This window comes from Callorhinus ursinus, unplaced genomic scaffold (genome assembly GCF_003265705.2).
Source record: "Callorhinus ursinus isolate GAN/ISIS: 27379988/994484 unplaced genomic scaffold, GSC_fseal_2.0 scaffold67, whole genome shotgun sequence".
Lineage (NCBI taxonomy): Eukaryota > Metazoa > Chordata > Mammalia > Carnivora > Otariidae > Callorhinus > Callorhinus ursinus.
The window spans coordinates 2780046-2798924 of record NW_027397129.1 but is presented as its reverse complement, the minus strand read 5'-3'; the positions used below and the strand labels follow the sequence as shown (position 1 = coordinate 2798924).

Here is an 18879-nt window from a genome sequence, read left to right as displayed (position 1 = left end):
AAATCACTTTAAGCTCACTATAAAATAGGAACATGGGGAACACAAATGATTGACTGAAGTTGGTGTTGATTTAGGAGTGTTCAGCTTATAGGACAGGTGTAAAACCATTAAACCTGCTTGTCAAAGGCTACTTGTCAAACACCTATGGTTCTTCCAGATTCTGCCCAAATCTTACTCCCTCTGTGAAGGCTTTGCAGGCCAGCTCAGGCAGGGTTAGGCAGTTCTTCCTTTGCATTATTATAGCACCTTGATATTGCTAAGGCAGCACTATCAAATTATATTGTATTTACTTGTCTGTGTATTTTCATTCATGGGTAGAGAGAGACTACTTTCTTCCTTTTCTCTCTGGACCAGAACATTACCAAAATCAAATTGATTCTCAATAAAAAATAATCAAATGGATGGACAGAGTATGGCTGATAATATTCTCCAAATGTATAGCATAGGTTATGAGGTGCTTTCACATAGTGCTGAGAAAGAAATGTCAGGAATTATCACCTGTATTTTATAAATGAGGAAACTGATGCCCAGAGAGGTTACATAACCAACCCAAGTTCAAAACAACCAATAAATTGTACACTTAGCCCCCATGCCAGCAAGTCAATAATGATTTGTAGATAAAAATGATAGTAATAGTGTTCTGAAAGGCAGATGGCAGTGGCTGACCAGGACACATTGTAGGAGATGGTTACCTGTTTTGAAAGCTTTAAAATCAATCTTAGCAGGATCTCAAGAAATTCACATAAATGTACACAAAACTGGACTCCAGAATGTCAACTTATTTACAATGAGAATAATTTGTGACAAATTATTTCCCTGTATTCAAGCTATACACACAGTGAAGTCAGTAGACAAATATATCCTATATATGTATACAATTCACATTACTCTCTTAAATTCTATGACTCATAGACTTTTGAAGAGGAATAAATTCTTAAGAGATTAGGAGTAAAATCACTTCGTTTTAATAAATAAATACGTAGCTACAAAGAATAAATGACTTATATAAACTCACACAGCTTATTAGTAACAGCACGAGGCCGTAGAGTCAGGTCTTCTTAAAAATGACATCATTACATTAAAAAAAAGCCCAACAACTTATGATTGGGAAGTAATACAAATACAGTTCTAGTTCTTATCAAGATTTCTAAGCATCTGGCTAACATGATTAAACACAGGCTGCCACACAGGAATTGTCCTTAAATGCTATAAAATGGGAGTACATCAAATTCTATTCTATGACTGTGTATAAGGGAGGTGAGGGGCACTAATGTGACAATGTCTTCACATCCAATCCATGTTAAAACAAGGCATTTTTTAATACAGATTGACAATATTAATTATATTTACCTCCATTTACCCACAGACATTGATGTTACAAAAATAATTTATTGGATTTATCTTTTCAATATGTCAACTGAAGTGTATTTTCTAGTCTTCATTCCTTTTCAACATACTTTTCTTTCTTCTTGAAAACAGTCCAAGTAGATATAACATAGATATTTGTAGATTCACGTCATATTTATAACTTTTTAAGTTTTGAAAATAGTTGGGCGAGTCATTGCCAGAACACATTTTACTACTTACTGGCCAGCTAAAAAGGTAAATATCTATGTCTATTAAGGGGTAAAGACCAAAGACCAAAATAAGCTAAGATTCTCAGAAAAAAAAGACAAATGATCATATTTATGAAAGCTTTTATTCAGCTTCTATCACCAAAAATAGGATGTGCTCTGGGTTATATGTCCTAACTTAGTAGATAAAAGCAAATGCTTTCCACAAAAATATCTGTATTTCACAGACTGTGCAAGTCATACCACAATCCAACAATTTCATGGGGCAACATAGTCAATTAAGAGAGAGAGCCTTACTTAGCAAATAACTGCTTTGGGGATAGAAACATACCTCAAACTGCAATGAATTCGTTTGCTAATTGATCTTCCTGTTGGGGATAATTGCTAAAATTTCTTCTTTAAAATACATGAAACTTTACTTATTTGATATCAACTATTATGCATATCTCTCTATTACTATAATAATCGGAGTCTGTGCTTTTCTACTTTGTCACTGGATGCAGAGAACTATTTCCACAACATTTTTTTAAATTTTTTTATTATGTTATGTTAATCACCATACACTACATCATTAGTTTTTGATGTAGTATTTCCACAACATTTACACAGTAAAGCTTTTGCTTCCCTCTAGCATCATAACTGGCACCCTGACTACCCATCTCTAATTAATGCTAATATTTACTGTCATCCCCAAGAGTTATAGTTTGAAACAGGAACCTAGAGTATGAAAGAAAATTTAAATATTCCAGGTCATTTATATAGTCTAATTTAGAATTGATTTCTCATATAGACTATGACAAAAGCTTGCTCACAGATCATAGCATTTTAATGTATTAAGTGAAAGATGACTTTAGATATTAATTTTTTAAATATTATGCTGTATAAAAATCAACATCATTTAAGTACCAATTCGTTCATTTTCTTATAAAATTTCAGTAGAAAAATTCCCATATATAGCTAAAGTCGAAGATAATTCATTTAAGTCCCTATTATATATTAAGCCAGCCAACCATTTTTATCTATGTCACAGGTATAAAATATCTGTCAATTCCTGGTAAAGGACTATAACATGAAATCAATATGATCAATAGGTACATAAAATGCTAACAGAAGAAATTTAAAAAAAAAACACAAACAACAGGCCTTGCAATCCTTTAAGATGTATTACTCACCAGAAACAAAGTTCGGAAGTTGCTGAGATCACCAAAGAACTCTTCTATGCTCACTGTCTTAGAGTTAAAAATAAAGTATTCTCCAAGATTCTCATAGAGCTTCAGCATGTTGTTGTGCATGGTGAACAGTTTTTCATACTGGTCTCTGGCACTCTTTGTAAAGCTGTAGCTTTCTGTTAAGGAACATGACCCAATAGCATCTTAAAGGCAAACACTAGATGTTAAGATTGAACAATACCATCATTTTTATAAATACTTACATATTAATTTGCCACGATTGCCATAATACCACAGACTGGGTAGCTTAAACAACAGAAATGTATTTTCTCACAATTCTGGAAGCTAGAAGTTCAGTATCAAGGTGTTGGCAAGTTTGGTTTCTTCTGTGGCCTCTCTCCTTAGCTTGTAGATGGCCACCTTCTCACTATATCCTCACGTGGTGGTCCCTCTGCCTGTGTTTGTGTCCTCATCTCCTCTTCTTATGAGGACACTAGTCATACTGGAGTAGGGTACACCCTAAGGACCTCATTTTAACTTAACTGCCTCTTTAAAACCCTATCTTCAGATACAGTCAGTCACATTCTGAGATTCTGGGGGTTAGGGCTTCAACATATGAATTTTTACAGGGATACAAGTCAGTCTATAATAACTTGCTAGAGTCATTTTATTGGTTAGTGGGTTTCAAAAATTTCTAAACTAGGCATAACTATCTAATGTTATATAACCATGCAAAACATGTTTGCTAAATAAAAGCATATAAGTACAAATACCAGAAAACTGCCTCAGTTATCTTTTAATGAACAAGGTAGGGCAGAAACGAACAACAAGAAACTTAGAAAAAAATATTCTCTTTTTAAATACACGCATTCTGTTTAGAGAGCGGTCACGGTGAATTCTATATATAGGCTGTGTGTGTGTGTGTGTGTGTGTGTGTGTGTGTGTGTGTGTGTGTGTATCCCACATGAAGAGGGGAAGGACACGGAGAGAGGAGGAGGGAAGGCAAGAGGGAGGTATGAAGAGAAAGGGAGAAGATGGAGGGGGAGAAAGGGAGATGGGAAAGAGGGGGAGAGATTCTGCTATAGCGCCAGAACCTTAATCACCCAAAGGGCTTGCTAAAATCCAGACTGTTTGCTGGGACTGAGCCCAGGAGGCTGAGAATTATACTTTCTACCAAGTTCCCAGGTGATGCTGAGGCTGCCAGTCCTGGATACACTTTGAGTAGTATGCTCTAGAAAAGCTGTGCCAGGTATGGAGCCTGCTTAAGACTCTCTCTCCCTCCGCTCCCCTGCCCAAGCAGACTCTGCTCGGAGTGCAGAGCCCACCTCAGGGCTCACCCTCACGACACTGAGATCATGACCTCAGCCAAAACCAAGAGTCAGATGCTTAACTGGCTGCACCACCCAGGTACCCCAATCTCTCTCTCTCTTTTTTTTAAAGATTTATTTGACAGAGAGAGAGACAGCAAGAGAGGGAATACAAGCAGGGCGAGTGGGAAAGGGAGAAGCAGGCTTCCTGCCAAGCAGGGAGCCTGATGTGGGCTCAATCCCAGAACCCTGGGATCATGACCTGAGCCAAAGGTAGATGCCCAAGGACTGAGCCACCCAGGCGCCCCTTTCTCTCTCTTAAAAAAAAAAAATCTCTTTAGGCGACTTCAAAAACAAAAAATAACTAAAATTTTCATTAACTCAGAAGCAAGTATTGTGAACATTTTGGAGTATTTTCTTCTAGTCTTTCTTCTATGGCTAATTAACTTTTGAATGTAAATGGTTAAGAATGCTTCAGAGAAAGGTTAAGTGGGCTAACAATGAAGAATAAAGGAAACCAAATCCACCTTTAAAAATCAGAGTTAAATTAAAAAAAAAATCAATGATCACAGAAGTAAAATGTCTTTTTGTGAAAAGGTAAAATACTTAGAATTATAAAAGAAGGTTGGGGCGCCTGGGTGGCTCAGTCGTTAAGCGTCTGCCTTTGGCTCAGGTCATGATCCCAGGGTCCTGGGATCGAGTCCTGCATCGGGCTCCCTGCTCGGCGGGAAGCCTGCTTCTCCCTCTCCCACTCCCCCTGCTTGTGTTCCCTCTATCGCTGTGTCTCTCTCTGTCAAATACATAAATAAAGTCTTTAAAAAAAAAGAATTATAAAAGAAGGATAATAGCACAGGTTGAGGCATGCTATTACAAGGTCTACTATAGTGTATTAATATTTTATGGTAGTATTATTTAATCAGGCACTGATAAATGTGTTTTGAAATAACTGATTTTATGACTTTGAGATTAATCTTAAAATTTACAAATATAAAGATATAAAATTTCTAAAAGTATAAATCTTATATTTAAGATTTTCTGAATTCTTCAGGATGTTTTATTATAACTTGGGACCAAATTTATTTTTGAGGGGAACACAGCTCTCATTTTACAATGGAAGTCAATGGAGAAAATCAGACCATTTCTTTTTTTTTTCTTTTTTCAGACCATTTCTGGAAAATTACTTTGCAGCTGACACTTATTGGATACAATGTGATTTTAAAAGTGAGAGGGGACCCTACCTATGTTCTTTCTTAGGCTACTTAAATATTAGCATTCACATTAGCAACACAACAACCTCCTCCCTGCTAACAATCTTTAAATCTTTCAACCCTCAAGTCCATTTTGACCTCACTAGACTGAAAGTATTAATGCATTTTTACTTACTCTTCTTTCTTTTTACCAACAAAAGGATCTCATATAATGCTGCATACACATTTGAGACTATCACCATATGTTCTTTGACTCCTAAGAAAGTGTTAAACATTTTGTTTATGAGTTGCAGAAATAAGACAATACTCTCCATTTCCTAGCACAGAATGAAAGTGAGATTTTTGTTTGCTAGGCTCTCCTACCCAAACAAAACAGACTCTTGCCAGAGACTTGCTAGGCATAAAAGTTATCAAAGGGCATTTACTTGTACTCTATTTGCAATACAAAGTACTAAACTGTATATTTCACAAGGCTCAACATCTGTACCACACAGAGAAAAGCCAAAGATAAAAAAGGAAAAAAACTGTATGTTTCCCATTTATCATAACAGTTTTTCACCAGCTACAATATGTCCATGTAGTGATACACGACTTCATAAATTTGTTCTCCCAGAAAAAAAAACACACAAAAAAACCTGATTTCAGAAAATTCTGTCTGTGTACCAAAGTGAGAAAATTTGAAAAATTCTGGGAATGGCTTTTCTTAGAAATAACAAATGGAAAGCAGCCCAATCTCCAAGTCCTTTACTTATCTTCTTCAAAATGATTATTTTATAAAAGGGATAGATGCCATGAGTCAGCACTGGAAATCTCTCACACATGCAATGAAGTCACCAAATCCTAACTGGGACTGCAGGTAAAAAAGAGCTAGACACCCTCATTCCTTTTCATCATTTTATTTCATTTAGGAAATTTTTATTTTATGTTTTTGAGCACCTATTAAATTCACTGGTTAGTACTATGCTAAGCATTGTGATGGCTGTAATGATCATTAAAACCTAATCCCATCCAACCCCTTATTAAATTTATAATCTAATATTACAAATAATTCTTCCATCATTCATTTGCATTTGTACGGAATTTTACCATTTACAATATGCTTTCCCTTCCATTATGTCCCATAGTCTTCATAACAATCTTATCAAAAAGGTAGAGAAATAACAGTGTTCAAATTTTAGAGCTGTAGAAACTAGATAGAAGGCACTCATCCATCTAGGGTTAGCATGTAGTAAAGGGAAACAGAATATGCCTCCCCAAAATATGCCTCTTTGGTGTAGATTTTTATTTATTTGTTGTTTTTCAAGTTTTTATTTAAATTTCAGTTAATATATAGTGTAATAGTTTCAGGAGAGAATTTAGTGATTCATCACTTATATACAACATGTAGTGCTCATCACAAGTGCCCTCCTTAATATGCATCACCCATTTAACTCATCCCCCTGCCCACCTCCCCTCCAACAAACCTTCAGTTTGTTCTCTATCGTTCAGTCTGTTTTATGGTTTGCCTCTTTCTTTTCTACCCCCTATGTTCATCTGTTTTGTTTCTTAAATTCCACAAATGAGTGGAATCATATGGTATTTGTCTTTCTCTGACTGGGAGAAGATATTTGCAAATGACATATTTGATAAAGGGTTAGTATACAAAATCCAGTATACAAAATCCATAAACAACTTATCAAACTCAACATCCCAAAAACAAGTAATCCAGTTAAGAATGGGCAGATGGCACAGATTGTTTTGAGCTGATTGAGAAAGAGCAGACATAGGAAAAGCTTTGAAAAGAGTAAAAGTTACTTTTTGAAAGGGGAATTTACATTTATAAAGGATGTCTCCCTCTCTGTACCAAGAAGAGAAGCATGACTCTAAGTCACAAAAAAATCAATGGTATCCAGAGTACCAACCATTAAGTTGCAGATTTAAATGTGCATAACAAACTTTACCCTTGTTTATGGTGAATTTCCTGTTAACCGTCCTCCCCTTCCCTATAATGAGTGTCCTCACACCTTTCTTTCTTCTGTCTTTAGCTGAAGATGGTATTTAAACTGGTAGCTTAGGTTTAGTATCCAAAATATTTAAAGAAATTACACAACTCAAAACCCAAAACAAATAATTCAGTTAAAAAATGGGCAGAAGACATGAGCAGACATTTCTCCAAATAAGACTTCCAGATGGCTGACAGACACATAACAAGATGCTCAATATAACTCATCAGGAGAATGCAAATCAAACTACAGTGAGATATCATCTCACACCTCAGAACGGCTGAAGTCAAAAACACAAGAAACAAGTGTTGGAGAGGATATGGAGAAATAGGAACCCCCTTGCACTGTTGGTGGGAGTACAAAATGGTACAGCCACTGTGGAAAACAGTATGGAGGTTCCTCAAAAAGTTAAAAATAGAGCTACCTTATGATCCAGTAATCACACTACTGAGTATTTACCCCCAAAATACAAAAATACCCTAATTCAGGGCGCCTGGGTGGCTCAGTTGGTTAAGCGATTGCCTTCGGCTCAGGTCATGATCCTGGAGTCCCGGGATCGCGTCCCACATCGGGCTCCCTGCTGAGCAGGGAGTCTGCTTCTCCCTCTGAACCTCTTCCCTCTCATGCTCTCTCTCATTCTCTCTCTCTCAAATAAATAAATAAAATCTTTAAAAAAAATACACTAATTCAAAGGGATACATGCACCCCTATGTTTATTGCAGCATTATTTACAATAGCCAAATTATGGAACCAGCTCAAGTGTCCATGTATGGATGAATGGATAAAGAAAGGTGATACACACACACACACACACACACACACACAAACATATACACACAGGAATATTATTCAGCCATAAAAAAGAATGAAATCTTACCATTTACAACAATATGGATGGAGCTAGAGAGTATAATGCTAAGTGAAATAAGCCAGTCAGACAAAGACAAAGACCATATGATCTCATTCATATGTAGAATTTAAGAAACAAGACAAATGAGCAAAGGAGAAAAAAATAAGAGAGAGAGATAAACCAAGAAACAGACTCTTCACTACAGAAAACAAACTGATGGTTACCAGAGGGGAGGTAGTTTGGGGGAATGGGTAAAATAGGGGATGGGGATTAAAGAGTACACTTATGATGAACCTGAGCAATGTATAGAATTGCTGAATCACTATATTGTACACCTGAAACTAATATAACACTGTATGTTAACTATACTGAAATTAAAGACACCTTATTTAAAAAAAATAAACTGGTAGCTTAGGCTACCTCAGGGAGTTACTCATTTTTCCCTTGGTATTTCCCATGTATACATGAGGTATATATGTTAATAAACTTCTGTTTATATTTTTCTTGTTAATCTGTCTTTTATTACAAGGGGGTCTCAGTGAGGAACTCAGAAGGGTAGAGGGAAAATTATTTTTCCTCAGCTACTGGAGACATCATGATAGTCTCTTGCATAATATCTAGTCTAGTGTTCTTTTGATATGGTAGAAATGTAATTATTTATAATGACAACCATCACACTGCCAAATTCAATGTTCACCCCTCTGTCCTCCTTTTGATGTCTCAGCAGATTCAGATACATTTAGCAACTCAGTTTCTATGACACCCATCCTCATGCTTAAAATATTTTTTTTCTTACCTCCTCTCTTTCTCTGGTAACCTCTATAAAATTTTAGAGTACCAGAAAGGCCTGATCCTGAGTCCTCTATCTACATTCTCTCTAACTGATCTAAGTAATTCACGTAACTTTAAATACCATGTATATTGGTGACCTCTCCCCTGCAAATTATATATCTAGCCCCAATCTGTTCCCTGAGGTACTAAGTTTTATAATCAACCACCTACTTGTCATCTTTATTTGAATGCTGCTATTGTTTTAAGTGGACTCTCTTGGTATCACAAATGTTAATCCTCTCCTGAAAACCCTGTAGTAATTTAACATAACCCTTGGAATAAAATCTAAACTACTTCTCAGGGTTTATAACGATCCACATGATCTGGCCTCTGCTCACCTCTGCAACATAATGTCATCTCATTCTCCCTCTTAACCACGATGACCAGCCACATTAACTTTTCTCCCCCTTGAACATACCCAAGTTTTCATACTCAACTCAGGGACTTTGCACTTGCTGTTCCTTCTGCTTAGAATGTTTCTTTTTCACCAGATCAATCAATCTCAGCTCAAATGTCACCTCCTCACAGAGGCTTTCCCCAACCACTTAATCTAAAATATCCACTTCTGGGGCACCTGGGTGGTGCAGTCAGTTGAGCTACCAGCTCTTGGTGTTGGCTCAGGTCGTTATCCCAGGGTCATAAGATCAAGCCCTCCATCAGGCTCCATGCTCAGCATGGAGTCTGCTTAAGACTCTCTCCCCCTCTCCCTCTGCCCCTCTCCCTGCTTTCTAAAAATAAAGAAATCTTTAAAATATCCACTTCCATTACTATTACTCTTGCTTACTTTCATTATGCAAACATAACTATTAGACTATCTCTCTTTTTTTAATTTAATTCTTTATTGCCTATCTTTCCTTACTTCAAAATGTGGCCCATGAATAGACCTTTCATGTCTTATTGACCACTGACTCATCAGCACCTAGAATACTGCCTGGCACATAGTAGAAATATTATCAGTGACAAAAGATTATGGGGTACTTTGGGGAGGATGATTAGACTATCCTGGGGTTGAAAAGTAGAGTGACCTCTTTCACCTGCTTAAACAACCTTGGGAGTTTTTGAAATATTTAGAGAGAAGAACCCTAAGAAAACAATGGACTTTCCAAGAATTTCCAAGATGAGGTAATTCATAGTATTTTATATCCTTAAAATATGTATAACCTTAAGGTGGTAAAGTGAGCATATCTAATACATATAAAGTACTTATCAAATATAAGGGGGGAAAACAATTTAGAGCAATTTTTCTTTTACAATTTGACTCAAATTCCTTATGCTATAAAGACAAACATTTTTGATATTTCCAGCTTGGAAGTTAGTCAAAATAACTGAAATAAAATCCCATCATCTTCTCCCTAAGAGAAGTGTTCACTGCAAGGTTGATAGACTAAAATGTGTTCAACATTTTAAAACACTGGCAGGTAAAATGTTAAACTTTTATAAGTATTAATTTTAAAAACCATTTGATCTTAATCTTATTCTGAATCTGGAAATTTAATGTATAAAACATTACTGTAACTCCCACAAAGTCTTTTTATATTAACTCACTTGAAAAGCTGACCTAGGGAAGCAGTCTTCAGTTACTTGGGTATTTATGTACTATACAGAATTGTCTAAAGCTTTATCATCTATATTTTTATAGATATATATAAATTTATAGAGGATATTCCTTAGTAATATTGTAATAGCATGGGACTTAAAACTCAACCTTAAACAGCTATAATTCACCCATAGACATTTACTCAAATAAAAGCCAATTATTTTCTTTACACTTTTAGGTACATTATATATCATTTTTCACTATTTTTGGTAGCTGTACCTACCTGTCTATAAATTGGTTAAAGGTAGGTATTGTTAACCCTTGCCCTCTAACTGGTAAAATAGCTGATAGGCTTCAGGACATGCTACCCCAAGATATGGCACCATGGCATAGTCAAAATTTTAAAAGAAAGGAAGAAGCAGGAAGGTCACTCTGACCTTCTACTGAGCAAGTTCTAAGACCTCCATGTGCCAAGTGGCTTCCTTATACCCTGAGGAAAAACTACCTTTATCCCCAAGATGGAGGGATAATGAGAAGAATCTGAATAAACAGGGCTTGCTAAGTTCCCCTCAGTTTAATACACTTAGCTGATGCTTTTTGCCCTACTATACCTTCCCACTACTTTCTAGTCTTTAGCAAATCTAGCATAAAAAAGAGGTTTAACAATTTCTTTGGGTCTTAATTTCCTAATGAAGGTTCCCATGTCATGTGAAAGTTATATTCAATAAATTTGTATGCTTTTCTCCTGTTAATTTGTCAGTTTAATTTTTAGATCTACCCAGAGACCCTGAGAGGGTTGAGGAAAACTTTTTCCTCCCCTGAATAGTATTGCTTCATCAAATACTAGGCAGAGAACACTATTTATCATTTTACTTCATTTTGATATAAAGAGTAATTGGTACCACAGAAAACTTGTTCCAGTAGAACCAAAATAAGCACTAGTAGGGTACTGGGAATGAAGGAGTTTATGTATCTCACAGCTAATTGAGTTAAATCAGTTCTTAAAATTTCTCATTTTCATAAGGAGTACATTAGTTACGATTTTAATAAAAACCTTGAAATTTGGAATAGCATTACTGCTAGATTGAGAACGTGGAAAAATCAACTTGAGATCCACTTAACCTTCACACAAGTTTTAGTTAGCAACATGGCATAAGTATTCATTAAAATAAAAGGAAATCACAAATATACACTCTACTGAAGAATATAAATATCATTTCCTCTTTCCATAACCTGCCAGAAAATATTCCTAACTGCTAAAAAGAAAATATTAATGTTTCAATTTGAGTATATCATTTTTAGTAAAAAATTAATATTTCAAAGAAATTTATCTTTTAAAAATAACATTAACACATATTAAAGTAGTTGGAATTTACTTACAAATCACACATTATGTGATGAATAGGTATGGACAAATATTTTTAAATGTGAAATTTTAACAAGGACAGTAACGAATGCATCTGTTAATTTCCATTTGAATTCAACACAATAAAATAGTTTAGGATATGGCCTACAAAATTCTTTTATAAAAATCAGATTATAAAACAATATAACAAAGATAGCATAGTTAATGATAAAAATTTTGAACCAAATCCCCAGTTTTTAACATATAGGAGGCAATTATGTTACTGAAGAGATGAAACCATTTTGTTAGTGACCCCACTTTTCCACAGATGGCCTAAGTCAGCCAGGTACAAAGAAAATTTTTGTCTTGTTTTTTTTATTTATTTTTAATTTTTATTTTTAATTAATTTATTTTTTAAAGATTTTATTTATTTATTTGATAGAGAGAGACACAGCGAGAAAGGGAACACTAGCAGAAGGAGTGGGAGAGGGAGAAGCAGGCTTCCCGCTGAGCAGTGAGCCCGATGTGGGACTCGATCCCAGGACTCTGGGACCATGACCTGAGCTGAAGGCAGACGCTTAACAACTGAGCCACCCAGGCGCCCTTGTTTTATTTTTTTTAAAGGTTTTTTATTTGTTTTTTGACAGGGAGAGACAGCTAGAGAGGGAACAGAAGCAGGGGAAGTAGGGGAGGGAGAAGCAGGCTTCCCTCAGAGCAGGGAGCAGGATGAGGGCTTGATCCCAGGACTCTGGGATCATGACCTGAGCTGAAGGCAGATGCTTAATGATTGAGCCACCCAGGCACCCCAAGAAAATATATTTAAATCAGCTTCCAGTTAAAGCCACAAATGTGGGTGCCTGGGTGGCTCAGTTGGTTAAGCGACTGCCTTCGGCTCAGGTCATGATCCTGGAGTCCCGGGATCGAGTCCCGCATCGGGCTCCCTGCTCGGCAGGGAGTCTGCTTCTCCCTCTGACCCTCTTCCCTCTCGTGCTCTCTGTCTCTCATTCTCTCTCTCTCAAATAAATAAATAAAATCTTAAAAAAAAAATAAAAAAAAAATAAAGCCACAAATGTGATGACAAAGGTAAGAGGTACACTCAGAACTCCTTTTCTCTACCCCTTTCATTATTCACTCCCTTTTGTTTTTTGTGTAGATTTCTTTTTACCCTTCCTTTGAAGATGGACTACCTTTGCATTCTTAGACACCCAAAAGAGTGATTTCTTCATTCATTTATTCAAATCTATTAAGTGCCTGCTATGTGCCAGTTATCTTCTAGGTGCTGAGAATACAGTAGTTAATATTCATAAAAGGTCACTGGTCACTGCTTTCTTGGCATTATAGTTTAGTGGGACGATATACATTAAACAAAGAAATAAAAAAATTTAAAAATAAACATAATTGTAAAGCAGAGGTTGTTAAAGAATGTATATTTGGGAGACCTGAGACCTGAAAGGGAAGAGCCAAGAGGAGGAACACTGGGGTAGGGTGTATGAAGGTTCTGAAAGATATTAAATATTCTAAGGACATGAAGAAGAGGAAAAAGGCCTGGAATGTGAAAGCCTATGGAGTAAGTGGGAGACAGGAGGGAGAAGGTTCCTGAAGTGCGTAGGGGCTAGATTCTATAGGTCTCTTAAGCATGTTGAAGTTTTTCCTGAGAAAATTGTCTTTGGTGAGTTTTAAACAAGGAAGTGATAGGATCAGTTTTCTTCTGCTCAAAGGCATAAGAGATGCTAGCTAAATTCACACACACACACACATACCACACTAACAATGATAACAACAACAACAAAAAAAACCCCTAGGACAGATGGAACATAGAGTATTGTCCAAATGAGAGTAAGTCTACTTGCTAATTAGTATATCTTATATAAATATTCAATTAAAGCATATTTGATAAATTATTAAGAATGTTACATAGAATCAAAGGCAGCTAAAAAATAGCAGGGGTTAGACAATACATAACTATGCAGACTGGCATGCAAACAGTTGTGTTTAGAGTAACATAAGAATTATGATTATACAATTTGAGATTGATGTGTATATTTGGAATGTCAGTATTATTATTTAATATTCATATCATGCATGCACAGACACTAATTAGATCAAGTCCTACCTCCAGCTTTACCTCACATTTAGTTCTCAGCATCATTTATCATGTAGCAACACTGTATATGAAACTGTGAGAGATTAAGTAGAGAAAAAGAAAGAAAAGTGATAAGACATGGTTTCTAACCCTCACTGAATTTATAAACTAGTGTTGAGAGACAGATAAAATAATAGCAGAGCAGCAAAAGCAGAAAGTAATGTTTATTGAACTCTACAATGAACCAGGCACTGAGTTAAATGCTTTATAAGTGTTGTCATATTTAACCCTCCCAATGGCCCTATGATGCATATATGATATTACTAACTCCATTTTACAACATGATGAAATTAGCCTCAGGGAGATCAGCTGACTTTCTCAAGAGTAAGCCATCTCAGTAGTAAGTGGTGCATTCAAGATTTGAATCTGAATACCTTTTCCGATTCCCCCATAACACAAAACTATGTATTTGACCAGCATGCCATACTGCTTCTCCTGTTTAAAAAAGATAAAAATACACAGTAACATAAACTGAGCTTCACAAAGGAATTCAAGAAAGATGTAGAAATGTATAGCAAGAAGTGATTCTGAGATTATTAGGAATGATCTCAGAAGGAAGTAACTACTGAGTTCCATCTTGACGTATGGGAAGGATTTCTCAATCCAAAGAGAAGACAATCCAGGCAATGAGAATAGCATGAGCAAAGGTATAAATGTATCTGGAGTTACCAAGGAACTCTGGCTATTCTAGGATAACACAGTTTGAGTATGCAGGGAGATGTAGAGGAATATAAGCCTGTGATGGGTGGCAGAATAGGCCACCTAAAATATGCCTCTTTGACTTATGATTAATTTTGAGTTGAAGGCACTTGGAAAAACAGCAAATGCAAGGAGAGGCTTTCCCCGAACTCCCTTTATCTGCTTAAAGACAGATCCTCTAAAAGGAACTCAACTGTTATAAATCTCTCTAGGAGATCAACCAAGGAAGATTGACACTTATCAAAGGAGAGGAGGGGTGCCTGGGTGGCTCAGTCAGCTAAGCAGCCAACTCTTGATTTTAGCTCAGGTCATGATCTCAGGGTCCTGGGATGGAGCCCTGCAGCAGGCTCCACGCTCAGCGGGGAGTCTGCTTCAGGATTCTCCCTCTCCCTCTGCCCCTCCCCCTGCTTGCTCACTCTCTCTGTAAAATAAATAAATAAATCTTAAAAAAAAAGGAGAGGTTACTAGAAGTTGACATCTGACCCAGACAAACTATGTCACACACTATCATATCTTTCATCTATTCTTATAAGTTCCCATTCATCTTTCCTAAAAATCTTTTCCTCTAAATAGCCTACATCCTCTTTCCTCTAAGATACCATAAAAGCTCTCAAATCTCACCACTTACTTAGGTATCCACTTTTTTCCCCCTGTGATGTCCCTGTGTACATCATATTTAACATTAATAAATTTGTATACCTTTGTTTCTCTTAATCTGCCTATTATTGGTTTGTTATATAGACCCAGCTATCAAATTTAGGAACATAGAGGGCAAGTCTTTCCTTCCCTTTACCTGGAAAGATATTGAATGCATATTAAGGTTCTCAAGTTTTCTTTGTAGGCAAGTAACCCATGGTTTTTATACAGAGGAGTAATATCATCTTACTTATTTGTAGGAACCTAAGTGATAACAGAAGGATGGTTTGGAAGATGACACACTGAATCATGGGAGAGCACCTAGGAAAGTAACAGGAAAGTGCTATGAATGGAAAACAAAGGAAAGATACAAGAAATATGTAAGAGGTAGCATCCATCGGACAATGGTGACTGACTAGATATTAGTGATTAGAGAGGGGGAATATTGAGAATGCCATTTGAGTTTTCTAGCCCATATGACTCAGCATATGTTTGTGTATGCTTGCTTTATAAAAGAACTTGGGAGACAAGAAAGGGAACATGGGGTGGGGGGCAGGAGGGAGAATAATGACTAGTTTTGAATACACTGCGTAGGAGACATCCATGAAACATGGGGATTGCAATATGTAAAAGGCAGCCTGGAGGTAGGTGGGCTCTTTGATAACTTGGAGATCAGCTTCTGTGGCAACAGTGAGAACTGCAAAGCCAAGGAAAATAGAACAAAGACTTCCTCTCATCCAATCCGATCTAGACCAGGACAATACCTTAACAGTGTTCCCTTAACATTCTTATTGATTCAATGAACATGACCTTAGTCTGAATATGTTTGGCCTTGATACATTTACTCAAAATATAGAATAGTCTGGAATTATAACTTTAGCTAAGAGAGCAAAATATCCTATCCCACAGTCTGTAGTAACAGTTCCCAATGATCATCAAAGATCATTTAACTACAAATGTCAATGATGCAAAATATGTAGTCAGTATGAATTTAGCCAAAGGGTATGTCCCTGAGGAACTGAATTTTATTGTTTTGGGTAGTGACAGGGTTAGGGTATAAAGGACTTTAAGACATAATGTTACAGACTCAAGAACAACTGTGTATAGTTATGAAATTAGTTAGAAATGATGATGACAAGTATCTGAGAATCACTGTTTCTCATCATTAATGTACACTCTCTGTTTTTTTATTTTTAAATTTTTACTATACCAGGTACTTCTGCTACACCTGCTGCTTTGGAATGAATGTCTAGGTATTCAGGATTGACTTCTCACTGTAAAATAGTTCTTTGAATTCTTTGGGCATTTTGTTTTATTTTTTACATTTGTTTTAAAATGGTCCATTTCAGGGTTGGGGCTTAAGCATGCATTTTCAATCCAAGTTGTAGTTTCAAATTCAGCTGATAATGCTTTATCCTTTCTTGCTTATCTTTCCTTAACTAAAATCACCAATGAGGTAAAGAAGTAGCAACAAAAAGGGAAACGTCTGCCAAACCAAATTTACTCATTAAGAGCCAACTCGGTATATTTGAAAGCCCTATGAACTGAGGCAGAGATTTAAATCCCTTTTTTGCAGGCTAATCTGTAGTATTCATGCCTCCCATTGCAAAATAAAGCAACTAGAATAGAAGTTCTTTAAAATTACTACCGGCTGTAAAATGCTAGATTCTGTAAGTAAGTATTCAGGTAAAATGGAAGCACTAATAACTTGAGAAAAAGTGAATACTTTGGTTTCTCTAATGGAAATACCTGAATATATTATTTAAGTTAGTTGTATGTTTTATAGTAAGTCTTCCAATTCTAGATTGAAGGCAAATGATAGTAAAAATAAATTTTTACATCTTTTCTGTGTCCTGTGGTCTCTAAAATAGGGTGAAGCACCTATTTGGTACATGGTAACATCATCCTAAATTTTACCTACAATAAACTATCTCAAAGACAAACATTTTACCCTAATGTAAAAAAACGGCATTGAAACACACTTTGTATTTCTAACCTGCTTGCTTATTGAGGACTCTTACTTGTTTACAGTCTGGGCTGTTTTGCACCCCTGACATTAAACTTGCAACTCCCAGTTCTCTGAGCTTTGAAGATCTATGTTCACTTATCAGAATCCATTCATGCCATCACCTTATATGAACTTTCTTTAGATGTTTATGTAACCCTAACTATAACGTAATCTCTTCCTCACTTACTAAAACTTTTTGCAAGGTTGAAAACAAGTGCATTTCAGGATATAAAGAGCATTAATCTAATACCATAGTCATGGAAACAAAACATTTCAGAATATTTCCCTGAGTTTAGTCAACATGGTAATAGCTTATTCTGGACTAACCCTGGGCCAGAATGTCCACAAGGAAAATTTTATTCTTGCTAGATTTTTTTCAGGCAAAGATAAATTTTGCACCATATTTCTTACGCTTTTTAACAACTTTTCATCTAATTTTTAAGATTTTCTAATATGTATGGATTTATGCATATGTCTATATATAGGACTATATATGTATATATATATATCTATAATATCTATAATATGTAAGAATTTATTGATTTTACTGCATCACTAATAGATGCTGTGCTTTTTCTAATACCAATTTAATGTATGTATTTAATATGAAATTGCACTAATTCTGAAAGACATTTTTAGATGCTTTATGTGGAAGAAGCTATTCAAATACAGTGGCCTTACTTCCTAACAACACATTCCTTTTTTCTTTCCTTTGTTGGAAAGATAAAATGTGCCCTGTGAAATTTTTCTGCTTGAGGAAAACAAACAATAACAAAATAGCTTCAGTAGTGTTCAATTTGTGACATGGATATAAACTAGGTCTGTAAATCTATCTTTAATGTGTCTGCTGTCTGTAGGTATCTCTGACATTTCAAAAAATTACATGATCTTAGGAATCATATAAGTTTCAATGTCACTGTGTTAGTCAAAGTCAGCACTTGAACTAAAAAAAGAAAAAGGAGGACCTCAAAGAGATATTTGTACTCACATGTTCATTACAGCATTATTCAGAATAGCCAAGAGGTGGAAACAATCTAAATGTCCATTGATGGATGAATAAAGAAAATGTGGCATATACATACACCAGGATATTATTCAACCATACAAAAGAAGAAATATGCTATATGCTACAACACAGATGTACCTGGAGGATACAATACTAAGTGAAATAAGCCAGACACAGAAAGACAAATACTGCAATGATACCACTTACATGAGGTATCCAAAGTAGTCAAAATCAGAGAAGCAGAAATTATAATGATGGTTTCAGGAAGGGAAGGGAGAACAGGGAGGGGAAGGGAAAAAAGGGAGATGCTATTCAATGGGTATAGAGTTTAAGGCATGCAAGATGAAAAGGTTCCAGAGATGTGTGGTACAACATAGTGCTTACAGTTAAAAGTGTACAGTTAAAAATACCATACACTTAAAATTTTGTTAAGAGGGTAGATTTCAGATATTTTTCACCACAATAATAAAAAGGCAAACTTCTATTTAGGTCACAAACTCTAACACACACACACACACACACACACACACACACACACTCTCTCTCTCTCTCTCTCTCTCTCTCTCTCTCTCTCTCTCTCTCTC

General features: G+C 35.9%; 1 protein-coding gene across 6 annotated transcripts in view; it reads right to left on the bottom strand.

The window, feature by feature from the left end:
- The window catches only part of DIAPH2 (diaphanous related formin 2), a 949436-nt gene that overhangs the window by 237045 nt on the left and 693512 nt on the right, over positions 1-18879 (bottom strand). For all 6 annotated transcript variants that reach the window (XM_073885915.1, XM_025876973.2, XM_073885914.1 and 3 more), the window contains one exon: positions 2747-2911. In XM_073885915.1, the coding sequence (XP_073742016.1) occupies positions 2747-2911 (165 nt within the window). The remainder of the gene's footprint in view (positions 1-2746; positions 2912-18879) is intronic.